General features: G+C 58.0%; 4 protein-coding genes across 4 annotated transcripts; 2 read left to right on the top strand and 2 right to left on the bottom strand.

Annotated features, from left to right (window-relative positions):
- Positions 1-408: 408 nt before the first annotated feature.
- On the top strand, positions 409-2,837 carry ETH_00007835 (uncharacterized protein; the record flags this gene model as incomplete). Its single annotated transcript, XM_013374050.1, has 3 exons — positions 409-1,290; positions 1,729-1,769; positions 1,982-2,837. 3 exons carry the CDS (start codon positions 409-411, stop codon positions 2,835-2,837), a joined length of 1,779 nt encoding a protein of 592 aa, XP_013229504.1.
- Positions 2,838-4,063: 1,226 nt separating this feature from the next.
- Positions 4,064-7,819, bottom strand: ETH_00007830 (Tsp1 domain-containing protein TSP12 (Precursor),related, related; the record flags this gene model as incomplete). The annotated part of the gene is made up of 1 exon (XM_013374049.1): positions 4,064-7,819. The coding sequence occupies one exon, from the start codon at positions 7,817-7,819 to the stop codon at positions 4,064-4,066; it is 3,756 nt and encodes a 1,251-aa protein (XP_013229503.1).
- Positions 7,820-9,066: 1,247 nt separating this feature from the next.
- ETH_00007825 (uncharacterized protein) lies at positions 9,067-18,144 on the top strand (the record flags this gene model as incomplete). Its single annotated transcript, XM_013374048.1, has 12 exons — positions 9,067-11,747; positions 12,417-12,535; positions 12,894-14,059; positions 14,194-14,301; positions 14,431-14,553; positions 14,652-15,931; positions 16,077-16,176; positions 16,294-16,442; positions 16,718-16,792; positions 17,147-17,251; positions 17,695-17,812; positions 18,067-18,144. The coding sequence occupies 12 exons, from the start codon at positions 9,067-9,069 to the stop codon at positions 18,142-18,144; spliced, it is 6,102 nt and encodes a 2,033-aa protein (XP_013229502.1).
- A 1,068-nt stretch (positions 18,145-19,212) lies between these two features.
- ETH_00007820 (GNS1/SUR4 family domain-containing protein, putative) lies at positions 19,213-20,925 on the bottom strand (the record flags this gene model as incomplete). Its single annotated transcript, XM_013374047.1, has 1 exon — positions 19,213-20,925. One exon carries the CDS (start codon positions 20,923-20,925, stop codon positions 19,213-19,215), a length of 1,713 nt encoding a protein of 570 aa, XP_013229501.1.
- Positions 20,926-21,795: the final 870 nt, after the last annotated feature.

Here is a 21,795-nt window from a genome sequence, read left to right as displayed (position 1 = left end):
GCTGCTGATGCCGCAACAGCAGCAGCAGACGACCCCACAGCTGACTGGCGCAGCAGCACGAGGGAGAGCAGGGAAGGCCCGCAGCAACTTGAAAATTGCCTCCCAGCCCCTACGTCTCCTCCTGGTGAGTCTGCTGCTGCTGCTGCTGCTGCTGCTGTTCGTTGTTGCTACTGCTGCAACAAAGGCTGTTCGTGTCTCCGTGCTGCTGCTGCAGCTGCTGTTGCTTCTCCTGCCTGGCACCAAGAAGCGAGTCCGGCGCCAGCATTTTTGCTTCATGGCCTGAAATGCTCGTCTTTAAAACCAGCTGCTGCTGCTGCTGCTGCTGCTGCTGATGTCGATGGAACCCCAGCAGCGTCGCAGCACTCCCCTACCGAGACGCTTGTGAGCCAACTGCCGCCACCGTTTCAGATGCAGCTCCCTTGCACGCAGCAGCAGCAGCAGCAACAGCAGCAGCAGCAGCAGCAGCCTCACGTGTACGTACAGGGCGCGGGCGAAGACGTCAGCTGCGTGCCCTTTGGAGAAGATTTGCTGCGGCAGCAGAGTACAGGGGGCACGTTGCTTCCTTTCCAAGGAGTGCAGCAGCGGTTTGCTGCTGTCGGTGCTGCTGAGCAGCAGCAGCAGCAGCCACAGCAGCAGCAGCATCCGCAGCTGCAGCTGCTGCAGCAGCACCCGCACCAACACCACCAGCCAGAGCAGCAGCAACCGCACCAGCAGCAGCACCAGCAGCAGCACCAGCAGCAGCAGCAACCGCAGCAGCAGCACCAGCAGCAGCCGCAGCAGCAGCAGCAGCACGGCCAGCATCAGCAGCAGGTATCCCCGAAGCCCCGACGCTCAGTAACGGGAGCAACTGCTGCGGCAGCAACAGCAGCAAGCAGCAGTTTTTCTCAGGCCTCCCCCCTTGCCCAGCAGCAGCGCAGCCCCGAAGCCGAAGCAGCAGCAGCAGCAGCAACAGCTGCAGGCGGGTCGGTGTGCGGCGGCGTTTCCGCTGCAGCCGGCGGAGCCGCTGGTTCCAGCGCAGCAGCAGCTGCAGCAGCAGCAGCAGCAGCAGGGGAAGAGTGGTGGGTGGTGCCGCAGCCGCGAGAAGACCCCCCGCTGACTGCAGCAGAAGTGGAAGAGCTGCTGCAGCAGCAGCTGCTGCCGCACTGCCCCTCTGTGGTATACCACAAAGAAGGGTTTTGCTTCTATGCTTTGTGGCGGCTGCGAGACGGAGTGCTGCAGCGCCGCAAGTGCCTCATAGAGTCTTTGGGGGCCCGGGAGGCCCACAGGCAGGCCGTGCAAACCCTCATGAAGGTGCAAACCCTAAACCCTAAACCCTACACCCTAAACTTTCGCCCCCTAGGCGCGGGGCTGCCCCGTGCGGCGCCGAAGCGCGGGGAGTTGGCAGCACAGGGCGGGCGCGAGGGCTCGGGGCTTGGGGCCGGGGGTTCAGGGTTTAGGGTTTAGGGTTTAGGGCTGAGGGTTTGGGGTTTTTGCAGATCGGGCGGCGGCCCCCGGGGGTGAACCCTAAACCCTAGACCTTAAACCCTAGATTCGAAGTCTTAGGCTCTGGCCGCCACCGCGCGTCTTTTTCTGTTAAGAAATTTGGCTTTGAAGGGGCCCACCAAAAGGCCCTTGACTGGTCCGCACAAACCCTAAACCCTAGACCCTAAACCCTAAACCCTAGACCTTAAACCCTAGATTCGAAGTCTTAGGCTCTGGGCCGTAAGTCGCGCGTCTTTTTCTGTTAAGAAATTTGGCTTTGAAGGGGCCCACCAAAAGGCCCTTGACTGGTCCGCACAAACCCTAAACCCTAGACCCTAAACCCTAGACCTTAAACCCTAGATTCGAAGTCCTAGGCTCTGGGCGGTAAATCGCGGCGCAGCGCGGCAGCCTGCGCTCGAGAGGGTGTTCGGCGGCAGCACGCTGCAGAACGGAGCGGGAGCTTGGGTTTAGGGTTTAGGGTTTAGGGTTTAGGGTTTAGGGTTTAGGGTTTGAGTCGCAGGTACGAGGCGAAGCGTGTGGAGCTGGGCCTGCGGGAGGCCCCTGGGCAAACCGAAGTGGACATGCAATTTGCTGCTTCTTTAACAACTCAAGAGCTGCTGGCTTTGGCGCTGCAGGCTCCTGACGCAGCACCGCCAGCAGGTGCAGCAGAAGGCGCCCTTTTAGCTGCTGCGCCCAGCAGCTACGCGGCGCCGGCCAAGAAGAAGCAGCAGCAGCAGCAGCAGCAGCAGCAGCAGCAGCAGCAGCAGCAGGGGGAGCAGCAGCAGCTAATGCCCTTCCACGCGTTCCCCGCTGCTTCTGCGGCTGCGTACGCGCCAGAACTGCCGCTGCAGGCGGCCAGTAGTAGAAAGGACCCCGCGCAGGAGCAGCAGCTGCTGCTGCTGCAGCAGCAGCAGCAGCAGCTGGTGCTGCAGATGCAACAGCAGCAGCAGCAGCAACAGCAAAGTGCGGAAGCAGCAGCAACTGGGAAGCTGCGGGCCCCCAAGCGGCCCAAGATCACGTCAGGCAGTCATGATGTGCTTAGAAGGCGTAGTGACTCGAAGTATAAACACTTAAAAGCAGCAGAAACAGCAGCAGCAGCAGCAGCAGTTGCTGCTGCTGCTGCACCTGGAGCAGCGGCGGCAGCCGTCACAGAAGCAGAGCTTCCCTGTGCGACACTGCCGCAGCCGTTCCAGGCGTTTGGAGCCGAGACGCAGCAGCAGCAGCAGCAACAGCAGCAGCAGCAGCAGCAGCAGCAGCAGAAGAGCAGCTTCTGTTCTGTTGGATTGTCTGTAGAACAGCACGCAGCTCACAGACCTCTGGCATTTACTTCTGCTTCTCGGGAGGATTCTGTGGACGGTGTTGTGCGTCGATTGTAGACTTGCGAACCCTAAACCCTGAAGCCAAACCCTAAACCCTAAACCCTAAACCCTAAACCCTAATTTTGCAGCAGCGAATGCAGTGGGCTGCGCAGCGCCGCAGCTTCTGCCCTCTTTGGGGCCTTCATGTGCTTTTCACCTGCAGCTTTTGCTGCTCCTGTTTAATTAAAGTTGCATTTAAGTGATTGTTTAAATAAGTATTTAAATTAATCATTGCATTTAAGTTTGCTTCTTAATGGATTTATATTTAATATGTAAATTATTCTTCGGAGGCTTTCCTCTATATGCCAGCAGCAGCTGCAGCGCAGCCCCGCCCTGCCGGCTCGCGCCTGACAGCAGAATGAAGAAACGAAAACTGAGAGCAGCTATTTATTGGATCTCTTCTCCACCCCTGCTGCTGCTGCTGCTGCTGCTGTTTGTCTTGCTGCTGCCGGGGCTGCTGTGTTTGGTGGTGTCGGGCGCTGCGGCGGCTATTTCCGGTCCTGCTTCTGTTGCTGCTGTAGCTGCTGCTGTGGCAGCTACCTGCGCCCCTGCTTCTGTTGCTGCTGCTGCTGCTGTAGTTGCTGCTGCTTTTGCTAGGTTAGGGAGTTTGCTTTAGTCTTGGTATATTTGAAATAGAGAAGGGCAGCGGGAGTTAGAGGTAGTGGAATTAAGTGCAGTTGCACTTTTATTAAAAATAAATATGTTCAGTTTTGCACACATATGCTGCTTAACTGCTGTTTTGCTGCTTCAGCTGCTGCTAACGCTGCCGTTGCAGCAGCAGCAGCAGCAGCATGTTTAGCTGATGTTGGAAGCAGCTAAAAGCCCCCTTGACGTTGCTAAAGCCATACTGTCGTGCTGCTGTAGTGGTGTATATGCTAGCAGCAGCAGCTGCAGCAGCTGCAGCAGCAACAACGCCAGGTGAAGCAACAGCAGCAGCAGCAGCAGGGGCCTGTGGAGCCTGTCTTTGAAGCAAAAAAGAAAACGATTTAAATAAAGTCTTCTCGAGGCGCTTAGTTGCAGCCCGAGAAGATGGAAGCTCAACAAAGCCAGGAACAAGAAATCAAACAAATAAACAATAATCATTAAATGAATTTAAATTATTTAAATAATAGTGGAGATGCTGCATGCAATGGCTTTAAACAAAAAAGCCGAGATTCCACTTTTTTGCTTCTCGCTGCAGCACAACTGTTTTGTGGCTCCGCTATTTCAGGTGTATAGGCAGCTCTTTCCTGCTTCTCCAATGTTTATTCTGAAGTGTTTTCTTCTTGTTCTTCTTCTTCCTGCGCTTCTGACTCTGCTGCCTTTTCCTTTTCCGGCGCTTCCGCCTGCTGCTGCTGCTGCTGCTGCTGCTCTTCCGCTTCACTTGCTGCTCCCTTCTGGCCCTCCGACTCTTCGGCGCTGCTCTCTGCTGCTTCTTCTGCTGTTTTCTCTGGCGTCTCTTTTTCACCTTCTTCAGCTGCTGCTTCTTCCTCCCCTTCCTCTCCAGCAGCAGCAGCAAGAGCTGCAGCAGGAGCTGCAGCAGGAGCAGCAGCGGGCTTCTCTGCTGCAGCTGATGCTGCTGGACCTTCAGAAGCGCTCTCGGCTTCGCTGCCCTCTGCTGCTGACTCAGCTGCTGTTGCTGCTGCCGATTCTGCTGCTGCAGTTTCTGGCTCTGCAGCAGCAGCAGCCGGAGCAGCTGCAGCAGCTCCTTCACCTGCCTTTTGTGCTGTTGACGGAGGGTGAGGTGCTTCTTCTTCTGCTGGTGCTGCTGCTGCCGGTGCTGCTGCTGCTGGCGCTGTTGCTGCTGGCGCTGCTGCTGTTGGTGCTGCTGTTGTTGGTGCTGGTGCTGTTGGCGCTGCTGTTGTTGTTGCTGTTGCTGGTTCTGCTGGTGCTGGTTCTGCGGGTGCTGCTGCTGGCGCTGCTTCTGCTGCTGGTGCTGCTGGTGCTGCTGCTGCTTCTTGGGGTGCCTTTGCTTCTTCTCGAGTCCCCGCTTCTGTTGATGGCTCCTTCGCAGCTTTTTCTTCTGCGTGAACTGCCTCAGTGGGGCCTTTTGCTGCAGCTTCTCCTTGCTGTTGCTGCTGCCGCTCTTGCTGCTGCTGCCCCTTCTCCTCCTCGGGGGTCGGCTGAGTTTTGCCAATAAGAGGCATCGTTTTGTCATCGACGGGCAGCCGAACCTCCCCTTCAGCTGCTGGTGCTGCTGCTGTTGCTGCTGCTGGCGCTGCTGCTGCTGCTGCTGCTGCAGCTCTTTTTTGGGCCACCATGTTTGCCAGATCTCTTCTGTTGATTCTGCGGAGGCTGGAGGGGAATTTGGCGCCGGGGGCGCCTTTGGATTCCGCCGCCGCTTCCTCTGCTGCTGCTGCTGCTGCTGCTTCTCCAGCCGCTGCTGCAGCGACTGCTGCAGCGAGCTGCTTCTGCCCGAGCTGGCTGCAGCTCTTGGCGCAACTGGTGGTGACGAGGACTTCCTGCTGCTGCTGCAGCTCGTGGGGAATGTCGCAGCTGCCGCCGTGCTCGCTGGGCAAAAACCTCCGGTAAGTCTCAATGGGCTTTGCTGCTCCCGGCAAACACTGCATGCAGTCTTGGGGCTTTTTGGGCCTGTAGCTGAACTTGCAGCGCCGCGGCAGCAGCAACTTCGTTCGCATGTGGCACTTGAAGACTTCGGGGTCGTTGGGGAATTTGCTGCGCGTCAGCCACAAGTAAAAGTTCCCCGCGTCTTCCATGTCCTCCCGCTGCCCCAGCACCACCGGCAGCGCGAACCACTGCGGCCGCCTGCTGCTGCTGCTGCTGCTGCTGCTGCTGCTGCTGCTGCGGGGGTGGGGGGCGGCGCCGTGCTCGTCTGCTGCTGGCTCGATCACCGCGGAGAGCCGCAGCAGCGCAGCCTCCGCGCCCGCGTAGTGTCTGGACGGGGCAACAGTGCAGCTGCTGATGGGGCCGAAGGAAGTTGCAGTATTTTCACAAGTCCCCAACTGCTCTCTGTAGGACAGCAGCTGCTGCGGCGAAGCAGCAGCAGCAGCAACATCTGGGAGGCTGCGGGCGGCGCCGACGGCCGGGGGCAGCACGGAGGAGAGCGGCGAGACCTTGAAGGGCCGCGGCTGCTGCGGCTCGCCGCGGCCCCCCGCAGTAGCAGCAGCAGCAGCAGCAGCGGGCGAAACGATGCGGACACCGCGGGGCGCAGTGACCTCCGCACTGTCGGCCTCTGTGGTGGGCAAGAAGAAGATCCAGGCGCGAGTGGCTCTGCCGAAGATGGGGTTCTCAATGTAGACTGCGCAGTCTTCGCAGGGCTGGGTGTTGCATGCGCGGGTGGTGACCAGTGGTTCTTTGTCGGCTCTGCAGGGAATTTGAAAGCTTTCCGGAAACTGCTGCTCGCCTATCCACCGCGGGATCCCGTTGGCCACTTGCACCAGCGAAGTGATGCGCCCGAAGCCCCCGCAGGGGAACGGGCAGGCGCCCCAGGGAAAGGCGTCGGGAATGCTGCGGCTGTTGCTTTCTTCCACTCTGCAGCCCAGCAGCTCTGGACAGGCCTTTTTGAACTTGGCTGCGCACGGCGCGAGACTCACTACTGCCTGCATCTTCTCGCTCCAGCCCACGCCCAACTCCGCGTCCCAGGGGTGCATGTCTGCGCACGCGCGGCCCCAGCCCTGCCTTTCCATGAGGACTTTTCGAATGCGAATTTTAAATGCCGTGCTGTCGCTCGCTTCGCAGCTCTTGGTGCAGTCCGCCATCGTTTCCCACGCGCCCAGCTGGCAGTTCAGGCTGCACGCCTCCACCTGGCACTTCCGCTTCATGAAAGCCCCCCCGCACGCCTCCTCGCTTTCCCCCGAATACAAACTCCGCGTCCACACTTCGAAGCCGCCCCCGCAGGTCGTGCTGCACGGCGTTTCCTGCCGCCATTCGCCCCAGATGCAGCCCCGCTTGCTGATCAGCTTCCGGTTCTCCCAGTGCTTCGTGATGGCGTGGCCCCCCGTGAAGCGAAAAGTCGCAAACCACCAGTTCGCGGGATTCACAACCGACAGCGACTCGTCCGGAGTATGCACGGCGAGCCGAAACGAGTGCCGCCCCAGCGGCAAACTCCGCGCCCCCTCTGCACTCGAAATCGTCACGAAAGTGCTCAAACTCCCCGGCCTGTTCTTCATGTAGGCTTTCCGAGTCGAACACTTCAAAGGAGGCACTTCGGGGTCCTCAGAGCTGCAGATCCAGCCGCTCTTCCGCGCCGTGTACTTGGGCGGCAGCGCCACCACCACAAACGCGATCTGCTTGCTTTCCATCGTTTCCAGCGGAAAATTGTACATTATTGTCACAATAGAGTCCGCGTCTAAGGCGTTTTCGTCTTCTATAACTTGAAAAACTCCCACGCCCTTCACAAGATCTCCGCCAGCGACGGCCACTGCGGAGCTTCCGTGGGAGCCGCTCGGACTTGAACTTTGCCGCTTCTCGCTGTCTTCCGCGGCCCCTTTGTGCGGGGAAACCGCAGCAGCAGCTGTTTCTGCATGTTCTTTCTTGTCTTTGCTTTCTGGGGCTTCGCCAGCTGCGAGCTGCAGCGCCGACTGCAGGCCCGCGGGCTCATCTTGCAGTACTGGGCGGAACCGCGGGGAGTGCCTGGGGGCCCCCATGAAGCCCCAAGGCGAGCTCTGGAGGGCCCCCTCTTCAGTATTGCCAGAGTCTGGGTCGAGGGTGATGCTCATCCATTCGGGGCCGCCGTCTTCGTGTCTGGTGATGCGTTCAAGTTTCCCCAGGACGTGGGAGTACCACTCCGCCGCTTCGCTCGCGTTTCCCGCAGCCTCTTGATGCAAAATGGGGCCTTCTTCTTCTATTTGGACAAGTCCGAGGCTCTGGGCAAGCTCTTCTTTGGCTCGGGCGTGGGCGGCCTCCGCGTCTTCAAATCCTGAACTTGAATAGCCGTCATATCGGTGCTGCTGGAGGTCCTGCTGCCGCCTGGCCGAGTGCAGGAAGTGGCCCTGGCAAGCCAAAGGCTCCAGTAAGAAAAGAATGAAAGTGCAAATTGCAAAAAGGAGAGAAAAGCGCATTTTGACGGCTTTGAGCCACCGCGAGGCGGCGGTCGTTTTCTCAGGGGCGGGCGACGCTGAACCCACTTCGGAACGGAAGAAAAGAGGGCCAGAAGGACATGACTTTCCGTGAACAAAATTCATTTCACTATTTCCGTGGCAACGGGGTTCTCCCCGAAGACTCAGAGAAGGAGGTCTGGTCATCAGACGCCAAGGGAAAGAAGCCGCTGAGGTTGTGTTCATGTTGTGCCGCGCCGACTCATTGCCGCTGTCTGCCCGGTTGCTCGCCTCGTTTTAGAGTAAATTGACTTTAATTGATCAAATCATTCGTCGAAAATCGCGGGCAGAAGACAAAAAGTGTAGACAATCGATGCCACCAGCCGTCCGACTCGAGCCGTGTGCCTGGCTGGCGCCTTCCACGCTGAGCGCTTTACTGTTTCCAACGGCAAAAAGCCAAGAATCTGTCCAGCAGCTCCTCTAATTAAAAACGCGAAAGTCTATCTACGAAGTTTCGAATAAATTAAGGGCAACTGCGCCTCACAATTCCTCTTCAGCTCCAGCTTGGTGGCTGCGGCCCAACAGCAGCAGAACCTTCGGACCACCGCGGGCGCTGCCGACAGTGAGCAGTAGCCCATTAAATGATTAGCCAAGACCTTATATTAAGTAGAGTTTAATTTCCCTAAATACTTCTTTTCAATTTGCATTAAAATTTGTTTAGCTTCGGTATTATTCGCGGGCGGCCCTCCCTCCCCTCGCGGTCCAGCCAGCGCACTTGGGGCCCTCTCAACGCCAGCGGACGACTGCGGAAGAGTTTGCCGCATGCAGCTGCCAAGTTTTTGCCTAAACAGCGCGAATAATAAAAGGAAGTATTTAGATTGAGCTGCTGCATGTTTTACAAACTCAGAGCCGGTCGAGGGGCCCCCTGATCCTGCATTTCTGGCGTTTCTTCTCCGCTGAGCGCCGCGCTGCAGGCCCCGACAGCAGCTCAAAGCAGCAGTTTCCTCCCCCCAATTTGTTCTGCAGCAAACTTTCTTTCTAAGTTTTTAGTTTCTTGCAAATTCCAGAGAACTGCTGCTGCTTCACCACCCCATTCCCCCCCCCTTGCGCTGGAGGCTGCAGCACCCCCTATGTCTCGTACATACATCGTTTCGCAGCCAGCTGGAAGCACTCGAGGCCCCTAGCCCTTCTTTTTCTGCTGCAGCAAGTGCTGCTGCCTCCCCACGGACTCTTGCTGCGCTGCAGCAGCAGTTGCTGCAGCTGCTGCCGGCATGAGGGGCGCCTCGCCGCCGCGCTTCCCCGCCCGCGTGTCTCTCTCTTGGTTTCACTTCGAGCCTCCGCAGCGCTGCAGGCAGCTGTGTCTGAAGTGCTGTTTTGTTTTTGCTGCTGCAGCAGCACTGTGGGGTTTCTTTGCTGCTATCAAGTCTCTCGTGGGCTCCTTCTTGCTCAGCAGCGCAGCATGTCTTTGCTTCTTTGCTGCTGCTGTTTACTCCCTCACTCTCGCGCTGGCTTTCCCCGGCAGCAACAGTATCTTTCAATGGTACATGCAGCAGCAGCTCGCAGCAGAAGCAGCTGATGATTTGCTGCTGCGCCTGCGGCCCCTCGAGCTGCTGCTGCTGCACCTCCTTGCTGCTCCCGTTCCCGGCCTTTCTGAAGAAGCAAAAGCTGCTGCCATCAGCTCTGCTGCTCCCTCCTGTCTTTCCCGCTCGCTCCCCAGCAGCAGCAGCAGCAGCAGCGACAGTGACACGAGCAGCAGCAGCAGCAGCAGCAGCAGCGGGCTCCTCTCCCTGTTGAGCTCAGCTGACGCTGTGCAGAGCAGCAGCTTGTTTGCAGCTGAAGAAGGAGATGTGAAAGAAAGTCTTTCAGATTGCTGCTTCTTATTGTCTTCTCATCTTCTCGCCTTTCAGTCTCTTCACCTCAAGGCCGACGGGCTGCTGCAGCAGCGTGCTGCAGGAGCAGCAGCAGCAGACGCAGACGCAGCAGCAGCAGAAGCGGCCGGGGAGCAGCTGCCGGGATGGATGCAGCAGCAGCTAGACAGATGCAGCTTATCCTGGCTGCAGGAGGCCACTGCCTTTTCTATTGCTTCTCTCCTTGCGCAGCTCTTCGACATTTGCGTCACTGCAGCAGCAGCGGGAGCAGCAGCAGCAGCAGCAGCATCTTCCCGACGCGCTGCAGCTGCTTCCTCTGCAGCAGCTGCTGCTAAAAGAGGAGCAGCGGAGCAGCAGAGCTACCGCCTGGTGCATGTGCTGGGCTTGCCGCACCCTTCAGCTGCAGCAGAAAGCAAAGCAGCAGCAGCAGCGCCAGCAGCAAGCAGCAGCAGCAGCAGCAGCTTGTGGGGCGAGAGCAGCCAGGAGGTAACGCTGCCTCTTGCTGCTCTGCAGCTTGCCGCTGCAGAGGACGTGCGTGCATGCGCTGCTGCACTGCAGCAGCTGCATGCATTGGTGCTGCTGCTGCTGCCATTCCAGAGGTCCAGTCAGCAGCACCGGCGGCAAGAAGCGCTGCAGCTGCAGCAGCAATGGTCACCTCTCTCCCGGCTCGTGCTGCTGCTGCTGCGCTGCCTCGTGCCCCCCCCGCTGGCTTCGCTGCCGCTGCTGCAGCAGCAAGCAGCAGGTGTGTGGGGCCTGCAGGGAGATGCAGCAGGAGTTGAGGTTTGGCTGCCGGTGCTGCAGCACAGCCGGCGAGCCCACTTTGCTGCTGCTGCGGCTCGGTCTTGTGCTGCAGCAAAACGGCTCGTGGTGCGCTGCTGGGGCCGCTGCAGCAGCAGCAGCAGCAGCAGGGTCTTCAACCTCCAGCAGCAGCACTCGGCTTTGCTGCAGCACCCGGCCGACGACTCTCTGACCCTGCAGCCCAGGGCTGCTGCTGCTGCTCCCTTGCCTCGTGCTGCTGCTAGCTGCGCTGCGAAAGGTGCAGCAGCAGCAGCAGCAGCAAAACGTCTGCTGCTGCCAGTCTCGCGGCTGCTGAAGCCCCCTCCCCCGAAGCAGGTGTATGTACAGTGTCTCTTCATCCCGGCCCCGGGGACTCACTGGCTGCTGCCAGCTAGCTGCTGCTGCAGCGCAGCAGCAGCAGCTGCTGCTGCTGAGATGCTGCCTTACGACTTCTGCTTCCCTCCGAGCCGCTGCCGCCACTGCCCTCCAGCCGGCGCCCCTGCAGATGCAACGCAGCAGCAGCAGCAGCAGCAGGAAGCGCAGCAGCAAGAGGCAGAGCAGCTGCTGGCAGCAAATGGCAGCCGCTGTGCTGCAGTGCGCGCTGCGCTGGCCGAGGGATTCTTGTGCCGCCTTGCTGCTGAAGCATCTCAGCTGCAAGCAGCAGCATTTTCCCTGCTGCTGTGTTTAGCGAAGCAGTATCTTGCTGCTGCTGCTGCTGCTGCAGCAGCAGCACCTTTGAGGCCTGAAAGCAGAATGGGAGGCTTCGCGCGCCGGCTTCAGGTTGTCGACGACAGTGCGCACCAGCAGCAGCTGCAGCAGCAGAAGCAGCAGCAGCAGCGAGCACAGCCTCAACTTGCGGCTGCTGCTCTCATGAACTTCAGTTTGGCTGCAGCAACAGCCGCAGCAGAAGCAGCGAAGCAGAGAGCCGTGCAATCCGTGACCTGCCTTTACACGCGCTGTTTCGACTCGCAGCAGCAGGAGCATGAGCTGCTGCTGCAGCAGCACAGCAGCAGCAGCAGCAGCAGACAAAAGTGTACGCATGAGACTCTACTTGCTGCAGAGAACACCAAGGGGGTGCCTTCGCCCTCTCTGCGTTTCGTGTGCGGCTGCCGCGGCCCAGGCCAGCTGGCTGGAGGCAGCACACCAGCAGCAGCGGGAGCAGCAGCAGCAGCAGCAGCAACAGCAACAGCGGCAGCAGGCGGGATCTCTATAGGGGGGGACGTGGTGCTGATGTTCAACCCTAACGCGGGGGCCCTCGAGATGATGGTTGCTGGCAGAGACCCTGAAGTAGAGTGTTACTTGAACAGGTGCAGCAGCAGCAGCAATCTGCAGCAGCAGCAGCACTCTGCAGCAGCTGCAGCAATCTGCAGCAGCCGCAGCAGCTGCAGTAACCAGCACCGGTTCTTGACCTAGCAGTTATTTTGTTGTGTCATTTTCTCGCTGCGCCCTTAACTAATGAGTTTATTCTTCCTGAGATTTCTGTTTTGCTCAGTTTGTCTTTAATTAATTTGCTTCTTTTGATTCATTTTCTGCTTGAACAATTTATCTTTTCTCTTTAATTTATTTTTTTCTTTTGATTCTTTTTCTGAATTGTTTATTCATTTTAACTTCTTTGTCTTCAATCTGTGTGGCGCTGCTGCTGGCATTTGCAGCTGGCGTGCATGCGTTTCTATTTAATCCACTCCATGCTTGAACTGGAACATGAAAATAAATATAAATATTAATATTAATATTAATTAATTTAATACTTTTGAATTATTTGAATTGCTTTGAATCCGTTTGCATGCAGAGCGCAGGGAGTTTAGCGCAGGTGTAAGTACAGCTTGTCGCCAGTGCAAATGTTCGTTTCTTCCCGAAGTCTTCTTTTCGTTGCACATTTTTGCGAATTTGCGTTTAATAAAAGGGAAAAAAAGGAAATATCAATGAATTTTGAATATATTTCCACTTTTCTGTTCATTTGTCCTAATTATTCGCAGGGGTCTCAGCGTTTTATGCTTCAACTACCGCGGCTGCTCGTCTTCGGGCGGCAGCATTTCTCTCTTTAATGTTCTCGCTGATGGTTTTTCTCTTTACAAGTTCCTTGGCTCTCTTGCGGGTGAGCGGGCAGAGCCTTGCGAGTTTCTTTTGCTGCTGCTGCTGCTGCTGCTGCTGCTTTTTGCTGCCTTTCCCTTTCTTCATTTTCGCCTCTGTTTGTCCGCGGCCTCTTCATCTTTTTGCTTCTTTTGCCTTTATTTTGTTTCTTTTCTTCTACTTCTGCTGCGTTTCTCCGTTTCCACTTTGCTGCTGCTTCTCTATACTGCGAACTAACTAATGCACTACTGCTGCTGCAATAGGTGTACGTACACCTGAACCTCATTTCTTTAAGTTCTTTCCTCTCTTGCATCTCAGCCGCCTCTCCATTAGTTTACATTTTTATTTGCCTTTTCAGTCTGCTCTTTGTTGTCTCTTTGCAGTCATCTTGAGTCTCTGTGTCTACGCTGCTGGTGTGCTCCCAGCACCTGCAGCAGCAGCAGCAGTTGCTGCAGCAGCAGCAGCAGCTGCAGCAGCTGCACCAGTTGCAGCAGCTGCAGCAGCAGCTAACCCAATACGTTACTGTCGGGCTCTCTGTTTTGCAGGCGCTCGAAGAGCGGCTCTTCACGGCCGGTCTATTGGGGGGCTTCCAGCGGCCTATACTGCGTGTCTGTCACAAACGCTGCACGGGCAGCAGCAGCAGCAGCAGCAGCGGCAGCAGCAGTTTCTGCTGCAGCCCCAGCAGCAGCAATTTGCGGTTGCTGCCGCAGCCGCCACCCCAAGCTGCTGCTACAGCTCTTTGTTTTCGCGGGAGATCAGCGGCAACAGCACCGCCAGCACCGCAGCTTGTAGCGTCATCCGCAGCAGCAGCGAATGCAGCAGCAGCAGCAGCATCAGCAGCAGCAATAGCAGCAGTAAGCTTGCACCTGTGAGCCTGCTGTGCATTGACAGGAGCTTTGCATCTCTAGAAGCAGCAGCAGCTTCTCTTTTCGGCTGGTGGGCAGCAGCAGCAGTCCGAGCAACGGCTGCTGCCACTGCACTAGCAGCACCGACTTGGTGCAGCAGCAGCAGCTGCATCAGCAACTGCAGCTGCAGCAGCACCACCAGCTGCAGCGAAGCAGGCGACCCCCCAGAGCAGCACACGTGTTGCACACGATCGGGGGAGCTGCTGATGCTGGAGGCAGGTGAGAGCAGCAGCAGCAGTAGCAGCAGCAGCAGCAGCCGCAGCAGCAGTATTCTCGTTCCTTCCAGCTTCTCTGCGGCTGCAGCAGCGGCGGGAGCTCCAGAAGCCTCAGCAGCAGCGGCAGCAGCCTCCGCAGCAGCAGCAGCAGCAGCAGCAGCAGAGTGCGCAGCAGGGGCCTGCTCAGCCTCAGCCTTCAGGGCTGTGAGATTTGCCAAAGTGCTGATCTATACACCTCAAGACGAAATAATAAGCGATGCTGCTTCTCTGAAGACTGCAGTGGCGAGGCAGCTGCTGCCCCGCGTGCTGCAGTCCCTGCACGAGCTGCTGCTGCAGCGCAGCAGCAGCAGAAGCAGCAGCGGTAGCGCCTACGCGGTTTCCACTGCTGCTGCTGCTGCACAGCCGCTGCATGCAGCTGCCAAAGCTGCCGTACGCAAAGCCCCGCCCTCTTTTTCTTTTCCTTTTTGTCTTTTCCACTTTTTGCTTTTTGCTGCACTTTCGATTCTTTGCTTCTTCAGTTTTATTCTTTATTCCTTCTTTTGCGGCAGTTGTGGTGCGCGCAGAGTCAAAGGGAAACTCCCCTGCAGCAGCAGCAGCAGCAGCTGGAGCTGCAGCCAGGCGCAGCAGCAGGAAGCAGCAGCAGGGTGTCTTCTGCTGAAGCAGAGGAAACAGTAGGTGCTGTTTGCATGCATTTTGTTTATTTGTTTATTGTTTGTTTAATTAAGTGATTTCCATTTATTTCATTTCCTGTTTGCTTCTTAAAGAGTTTGTTTCTTCGGGATTGTGTCTGTACACCGCAGCACTACTTCGGCTGCGTCGCTGCTGCTTGGACCTTCCTGGGCCAATCTCTTCTTCTTGCTGCTGCTGCTGAGGACAGCGCTTCGGGCCTTGAAGCGCCGCACCACTATTCCATGCTGCATGCGGTACGCTGCTGCTGCTGCTGCTGCTGCTGCTGCTGCTGCTTGTGCCTGTTGCTGTGGCTGCCATAGGCGAGTGCTTGTGGCTGTGTCTGCGCTTTTAGGCGTTCCAAGCAGGCGCAGAAGCAGCGGCAGCAGAAGCAGCAGCAGAAGCTGATGGTTCCCCCCTCGACCCCTGCCAGGAGCAGCAGCGGCAGCTGCAGCAGCGGCTGCAGCAGCTGCAGCAGCAGCTCTGCGGGGTCTTCAGCAAAACTTTAAAGGGAGCCTATCGTCTCATTAAGGCATCGCCGCCTCCAGAGGAAAGGGAAGTGCTTTCTCTTGCGGAGGATTCCCAAGTAGAGCTTGTTTTAAGTAGTAGTAGTAGCAGCAGCAGCAGCAGCAGCAGAGGATTTGAAGTTGCTGCTGGCCGCGCACCCGCTGGCGTTTTTGCTCCGTCTTTGCCGCGGCAGCTACTTGCTGCTGCGGGCTCAATAGGCCACCGCTGCCGCCGCAGCAGCAGCAGCAACGTAGCAGCAGCAACAGCAGCGGAAGTGCAGCAAGTGCTGCTGTTCTGGCTGTCACCTCTACAGAATGATCTTGCGGATGTGGCAGGGACACTGGGGGGGCTGCTGAATGCCGCGGGGTGTTTGCTGGGGTCTTCGCTGCAGCGGGCAGCAGCAGCAGCAGCAGCAGCAGCAGCAGCGATTCCGGCCACAGGAGGCGGAGCAGCAGCTGCAGCACACCTAAAGGACTTCTTCTGCAGCCTTTACCTGTGGGGTTGCGTTCCAACAACTCACTTGCTCGGAGCTGCGGCCTCTATAACAGCAGCAGCAGCAGCAGAAATGGTGCAGCAGCTGCTGCAGCAGCAGCAACAACTGCCGCAGGAACCGCTGGAAGCGGAGCAACTGCAGCAGCAACTGCTGAAGCCCTCAGTATGGCTACAGCTGCTCCCCTTCTTGCGAGGAGATATCCTTAGGGATTTGCTGCTGCTGTCTCTATTCAAGGCCAAGCTGCTGCAGCAGCAAATTCAGCCGCAGCAGCAGCAACAACAGCAGCAGCGGGTGTCGCAACTGTTTGCTGCGGCTGTGAAGACTGCCGAAGCTGCGCAGCAGTTGCCTCCCACATCTGGTGCCCCCGCAGCAGCAGCAGCGGCGCAGCAGCTGCTGCAGCTCATCTCTGAGCAGCAGAAGCTGCTGCTGCTGCTGCAAGGCGCTGTGCCGAAGTCCCACCAAAGCAGCAGCAGCAGCAGCAGCAGGAGGCGCCAGCGCGCCTCAAGAAACGAAGCAAATCTCGTAGAAGTGTTTTGCGCTGAATTTGGCTCCACCACGCCAGAGATGCTTCAGCAGCAGCAGCAGCAGCAGCAGCAGCAGATCTCTCTGGGAGTGTACGTTCGCTGCTGGATGAGGTACGTGAGGACGGCAGCTGCAGCACCAGGAGCCGCAGCACGAAAAGCAAAAGCAGCAGCCGCTGCAGCAGCTGCAGCAACAGCAGCAGCAGCAGCAGCAGCAGCAGGGAAACTGCTGCCCGCACTGTGTGGTACCGGCGTGCAGGCTTTTGGGGTGTCTGTTGTCGCTGCTGTTGCAGCACCGCGTTGCTGCAGCAGCAGCAGCAGCAGTAGCAAAGGCTGAGGCGATTATGCAGAAGCAGCAGGTACGTGCAGCCGCCAGCAGAAGCATTAAAACCTACAACAGAAGCGCTACTACCACTACCCCTACCACCAGCAACAGCAGCAGCAGCAGCAGCAGCAAATGTTTTGGTGCTTCTCAGGTCTCGTCAGCAGCCACTGCGGAGTACGTGGGGCTTCCTTTGGGGCTTGGTGCTGCATGCGAGGGTTTAAATCTTTGTCACAAATTTGTGTTGGCCGAGTTGGTGCAGCACCTCAACTGCCTGAAGGGTTTCGCCCAAGTGCTTGCCGGGTGAGGGTTTAGGGTTTAGGGTTTAGGGTTTGGCGTTGATGTCGAGGGCTGGGACAGGGGCCTTAGGGTTTACGGTTTAGGGTTTAGGGTTTCGGGTTGTCGTTGAGAGTAGGAATGTTAGCGTTGGGGTTTAATGCTTAGGGTTTAGGGTTTAGGGTTTTACTCCTACTTGCCGTCTCTGGCTGGAGGCTAAAGGTTTGGGGTTTACGGTATAAGGTTTAGGGTATACGGTTTAGGGTTTAGGGTTTAGGGTTTAGGGTTTTGTGTGCCTTCAGCATGTACTTTTGCGTCGAAGCCCCAAGCTCTAAACCACCCGAGTCATCAAGCATCAGCAGCACACCTTCTGAGGAGTACGCTTCAAACCCTAAACCCTAAACCCTAAACCCTAAGCCCTAAACCCCAAGCTATCACCTATATTTGATCGCCGCCCACTGGCGCATGTTTGGCCCTTTTGGTCCGTCGTGGTTTGTCATCAAGGGTTCAGAAGCTAGCTTTTAGGGCTAAGGGTTTAGGGTTTAGGGTTTAGGGTTTAGCAGTCAGGGTTTATGGCGGAGCCTGCTGTGTGGCAGTCTGCTGGCTCAGGGTTTAGGGTTTAGGGATCAGGGTTTGTGGTGCAGCCTGCTGCGTGGTTTGTCACCAACTGCTCAGAATCTACCTTTGGGGTCTGAGGGTTTAGGGTTTAGGGTTTAGGGTTTGTGGTGCAGCCTGCTGTGCGGCAGTCTGCTGCCCGCAGCTGTAGGCCACAACGCGAACCTGAAGGCCGATGAGCTGCAACTGCTGGACCTCTACCTTTCCCTTGCCGGACTAGGGTTTAGGGTTTAGGGTTTTAGGGTTAGGAGCGTCGGAAGGTGTCGCGACTCGACCGAAAGCTCCGCGCACACAGAGAAAGGCGTAGGTAGATACAGAGGCAGGCCGAGAAGCCGCTGCTGCTGCTGCTGCTGCTGCAGCGGCAGCAACAGCACAGTGGCAGCCTGCGGCGCAGCGACACAGGGCGCAGCAGCTCTGCCTCTCTCCTGCTGCCTTGACTTGCTGCTACTTTTGTCTCTTTGCTTTTGACATTTTGGTGGAGAATTATATTTCTGGTGTTTCTGCGCTTCTCATTTTCTAAAGCTGCGCCTGTCAGGCTTTGCTGCATTTGCTGCTGCTGCATTGGGCTCCTTGCTGTTGCTGATATTCCCTAATAAACATTTTATTTCTTGCTGCAAATCCAGCAGCACTCCTTTTGCTGCTGTCGTAGTTTGCTGCCTCACAGCTGGCGCAGAGAAGCACGTCCCCCAGAAACACCAGCAGCAGCAGCAACTGCTGCTGCAGCAGCAAAAGCAGTAGCAGCAGCAGCAGCTGCGCAGCGCCTTCACCAGGCGAAAGTGCAGGTAGCGACGGAATGCTGAGTACCAGCTCAGTTTAGAGAAGCTGAAACATAATTTGCTGAAATATTTGTTTAATTTGCTTTAATATTTGTTTTCGTATTTATAAATGAATTAATTAAAGTGCTGCGCTTTAGCTGCTGGCGCTTGAGCCCCCTCCGCCGCAGGCTGAGCTGTCTAGACACCGCAAAGCCAGCAGCAGGAGCACGAGCCTTTCGAAGAGCAGCTAGCTGCAGGCTTTTGCTGCTCTGCTGCTGCAGGCGTTGCTGCTGCTCCCCAAGCAGCAGCAAGCCCAGCAGCAGCAGCAGCAGCAGCAGCTGGTGCCACGAATTTCCTAAAGCTAACGAAGCAGCACAAAAGGCAGCAGCGCGCGGCCGAAATCCAAATCGACAACCAAAGACAAAAACAAGAAGCACCAGAGCACGCCGGGCGCCCACAGAACTGCTGCTGCTGCTGCTGCTGCTAGTGCTAATCCTGCAGCTGTTGCGGCCTGGTCCTGCAGCAGCTAACGCTGCTGCAGCTGCAGCTAGGGATAATTTCCGCTGCTAGTGCTGCTGCCGCTGCACCCTCCACTACGGCTGGAATTTAGCTGCAGTCACCCAAAGGGGTCTCAGCAATGGTGACTAAGCAGCAGCAGCAGCAAAGCAGCAGCAGCAACGGGACCATCCGCAGCTGCTGCTGCTGCTTGCACTATTCGTGCTCTTCACTGGACTTTACAAATGGGTTCATCATTGAGTTCAGACCTCCCGACTGGTCTTTTGCATCACTACCTAAAACGAGAGCAGCACCGCCTGCCGCTGCTGCTGCTGCTGCTCGGGTTACTCGGGCAGCATCGGCGGCTGCTCAGCAGCAGCAAAAGCTGCTGCCCCTGCTGTTGCCCAGGACACTGGACAAACAACGCGGACGGCTTTGGTGCTGCAGCAGCTGCAGCAACTCTTGCTGCAGCTGCTGTTGCAGTAGCCAGTGTTGCTGCAGCACATACCGTACTGCTGCCACTGCAAGTCTTTGAAACAGCAATTGCTGCTGCTGCTGCTGCTGCAACGAAGCAACCAAACAAAATTTGCCCCACCTCGCTGTGCGGTTTTGGGCAGCAGCAGCTGCTGCTGCCGCTGCTGTTCTTAACAAGCAGCGGACGCAGCACCTCGTGCCGCTGCTGCTGCTGCTGCGCGGAGAAGCTGGTTGGTGGGCCCTGCCTGCAAACTGCTGCTGCTGCTGCTGCTGCTGTCGCTGCTGCTGCTGCTATTGCTGATGCTGCGTTTCACGTCGATACTGCGGGTCCAAAAAAGCAAGCACACATCTATCGTTGACGCTACTGCTGCTGCTGAAGCTGCTGCTGCTGCTGGTGGAGCTGCCGCTGCTGCTGTCGCTGCTGCTGCTGCCGCTTGAACTGCTAAACTGCTGCTGCTTCACATGAAGCGTGCATGCTGGCTGAGGTGTAGCTCCAGTGCCCATCTGAGGCCCCCAAAGACACAGAGTCCCACTCCCCAATGGCCGAAGACGAGGTGTCCATACACCGCAGGAGCAGCAGCTCCTGCAGCAGCAGCAGCAAGCTGCAGCCAAGTGAGGCTTATAGTTGCTTTTTTGTGTGTCAGCTGACGTATCAAACCTTTACCTTGCGGCCCCTGCGCCGCTGCTGCTGGTTTTCCTGCTGCTGCTGCTGCAGCAGAGCAGCTGCTGCTCGACAGTGCGCCGTCTGAGCTGCTGCTGCTCGAGGCTACAGTTGCCGCGTCAGCTGCAGCAGACGCGGAGCGTTCGGGGGACTGTGCTGCAGCGGGAGTTGCTGCAGCTGTTGCTGCTGCTGCTGCGTCGGAGGCGGCCGCCTCGTCCTGCTGCTTCTTGACAGCCATCGCCAACCCGCAGGGGAAGCTGAAGGCGAGCAGCAGCGGCAGCCAGCGACTGCTGCTGCTGCTGTTGGTATCTTTGCTGCTGCTTTTGCCGTGCTTGCTGCTGGAGCAGAGGGAAGCGAGCAGCAGGGAGAGCGCAGCAGCAGCAGCAACGTGCGCAACGAGGGTCGCCTTGGCGGGGCTGCAGGCGAGCTGGTAGAGGCCCGCTGCAGCGAGGAAGTGCAGCAGCAGCAGCAGCAGCACCCTGTTGCTGCTGAGGTGCGGCAAGTAGCTGCTGCAGTACAGCCGCAGGAACAGCACTGCGTAAGAAGTGTACATCGCCAAAGCTATCTGCGCATTCAAAATCTGCTCCGGATCTGAAAGACGCAGAGCCCCGTTTGCTGCAAGGTACATCCCCACGAGCATTTGGGCAATTTGCATCAGAGTTATTGCGGGCCGCGCCTGCCGCAGCACCTGCTGCAGCACCGACTTCCCGCTGCTGCTGCTGCTGCTGCTGGGGGTGCCGCTGCTGCTGGGGGTGGCGGGGGCGACGGCGCCGCCCTTGCCGCTGCCGGCGGCGGCGGCGAGCTTGCCCGCCGGCTGCGCCTGCCTGCTGCCGCCGCTGCTGCTGCTGCTGCTGCTGCTTCTGCTGGGGAGGCAGCAAGTCATGCAGTAGTAGAGGTACATGAGGGCGTGGACGGCCAAGTTCATGACGACGAAGCCGTGGGCGAAGCCGACGTTGGTCTGCTGCGCAGACCAGCAGTAGAGAGTGACGCTGAGGTGGTGGTAAAGGTGCAAAAAAGAAAGCGGTTTTTTCTTGAAGACCAAAATGAAAGTGTCGCCGAACTCGACAGCTTTAGTTAAAGTGAAGAGCGCGACGACGACGCGGACGGGCGGCTTGAAGAGGCGCTCGGGGTGTACAGACACCGCGAGCAGCGCGGGCTGCTGCACCACCACCGTCAGAAACCCCACAAAAGAAAGAACTGACAAACACAAATTCCAAAAGAAGGCGAAGCGCCGCAGCAGCAGCGGCGGCCGCCCCGCCATGAACCTCCGCAGCAAATAAACTGCTGGCAGGTACAGCAGGCAAGTCAGGATGATGTGGGGCTTCAGCCGCGCGGCCCAGGCGCGGCCCGCGCCGGGGCCCCACAGCTCTTCGGGAAACAGCAGGCCCAGCAGCCTGCACAGCGGCCGGTAGCTCACTGCGCACACCACCGCAGCAACTGCTGCTGCTGCTGCTGCTGCAGTCAGCGCGCTCGACCCCGACGCTCCCCCGCTCTTCCCCGCCGCCGTCATCTTCCCACCCGCAGCAGCAGCAGCAGCAACAGCAGCAGCGCCCAGTGTCCGCCTTCCTCGCCGCTCCCCCGGCCGCTCGACCTGCTCCACGCACTCCGCCCCGCCGCAACGCGCTCAGATCGCCCGCTCCGCTCCGCAGCCAGCCCTAACTGCTGCTGCTTCTCCTGCTGCTGCTCCTCCTGCTGCTGCTGCTCCTGCTGCTCCCGAGGCGCCCCCCGCGGCTCACGCGGCGGCGCGGCGCTGCGCCCACCTGACTCCCTCCGGCTGCGGCCTCAGCCCGCGCGGTGCCGCCTCTGCAGCGAGAAGCAGCAGCTCCTGCTGCGCATGCACTGGCTTCTCGGGGCCGCAGCAGCTGCAGCAGAAGCAGCAGCAACAGCAACGCCAACGCGAGCGCCAGCAACGGCCACGCCAGGCCACCCAGTGGGGCACCGCGAAGACACAGCGCGAAAACGCTACAACCGAATTCAACGCGCACAGCTGTGGGGCTCAGCCGTACAGAGGCAGAAGAACAAACTTATGCTACTAAGACAAGGGCGGCAGCGGCAGCGGCAGCCGCAGCTACGCGCAGACGCCCGCAGCGAGCAGCAGCAGCGGGGCGAGTCACACAGTCTCAGTGGCCCCACGAGCCGAAAGAAAAATGAAAAAATTGTGGAAAACCCTCTTTACAAACAAATAAAAACCGTCCTAATGCAAAAATCGTAGAAGAAGACGCGCCATGACACGTGCTCTCTTCTCATGTGCCCCCCTGCCAACTGCTGGCAGCAGCAGCAGAGCAACACCGCAGCTGCGCACAATAGGCATATGCGGGTGGTGTTGGCGTTTTAAGCAATAAAATAACCAAACAAACTGCTTCACATACTAAACACTTTA

The sequence above is a fragment of the Eimeria tenella genome, genomic scaffold, assembly GCF_000499545.2.
Source record: "Eimeria tenella Houghton genomic scaffold, Eth_scaff19, whole genome shotgun sequence".
Classification (NCBI taxonomy): domain Eukaryota; phylum Apicomplexa; class Conoidasida; order Eucoccidiorida; family Eimeriidae; genus Eimeria; species Eimeria tenella.
This window is presented reverse-complemented; position numbering and strand designations above follow the sequence as displayed.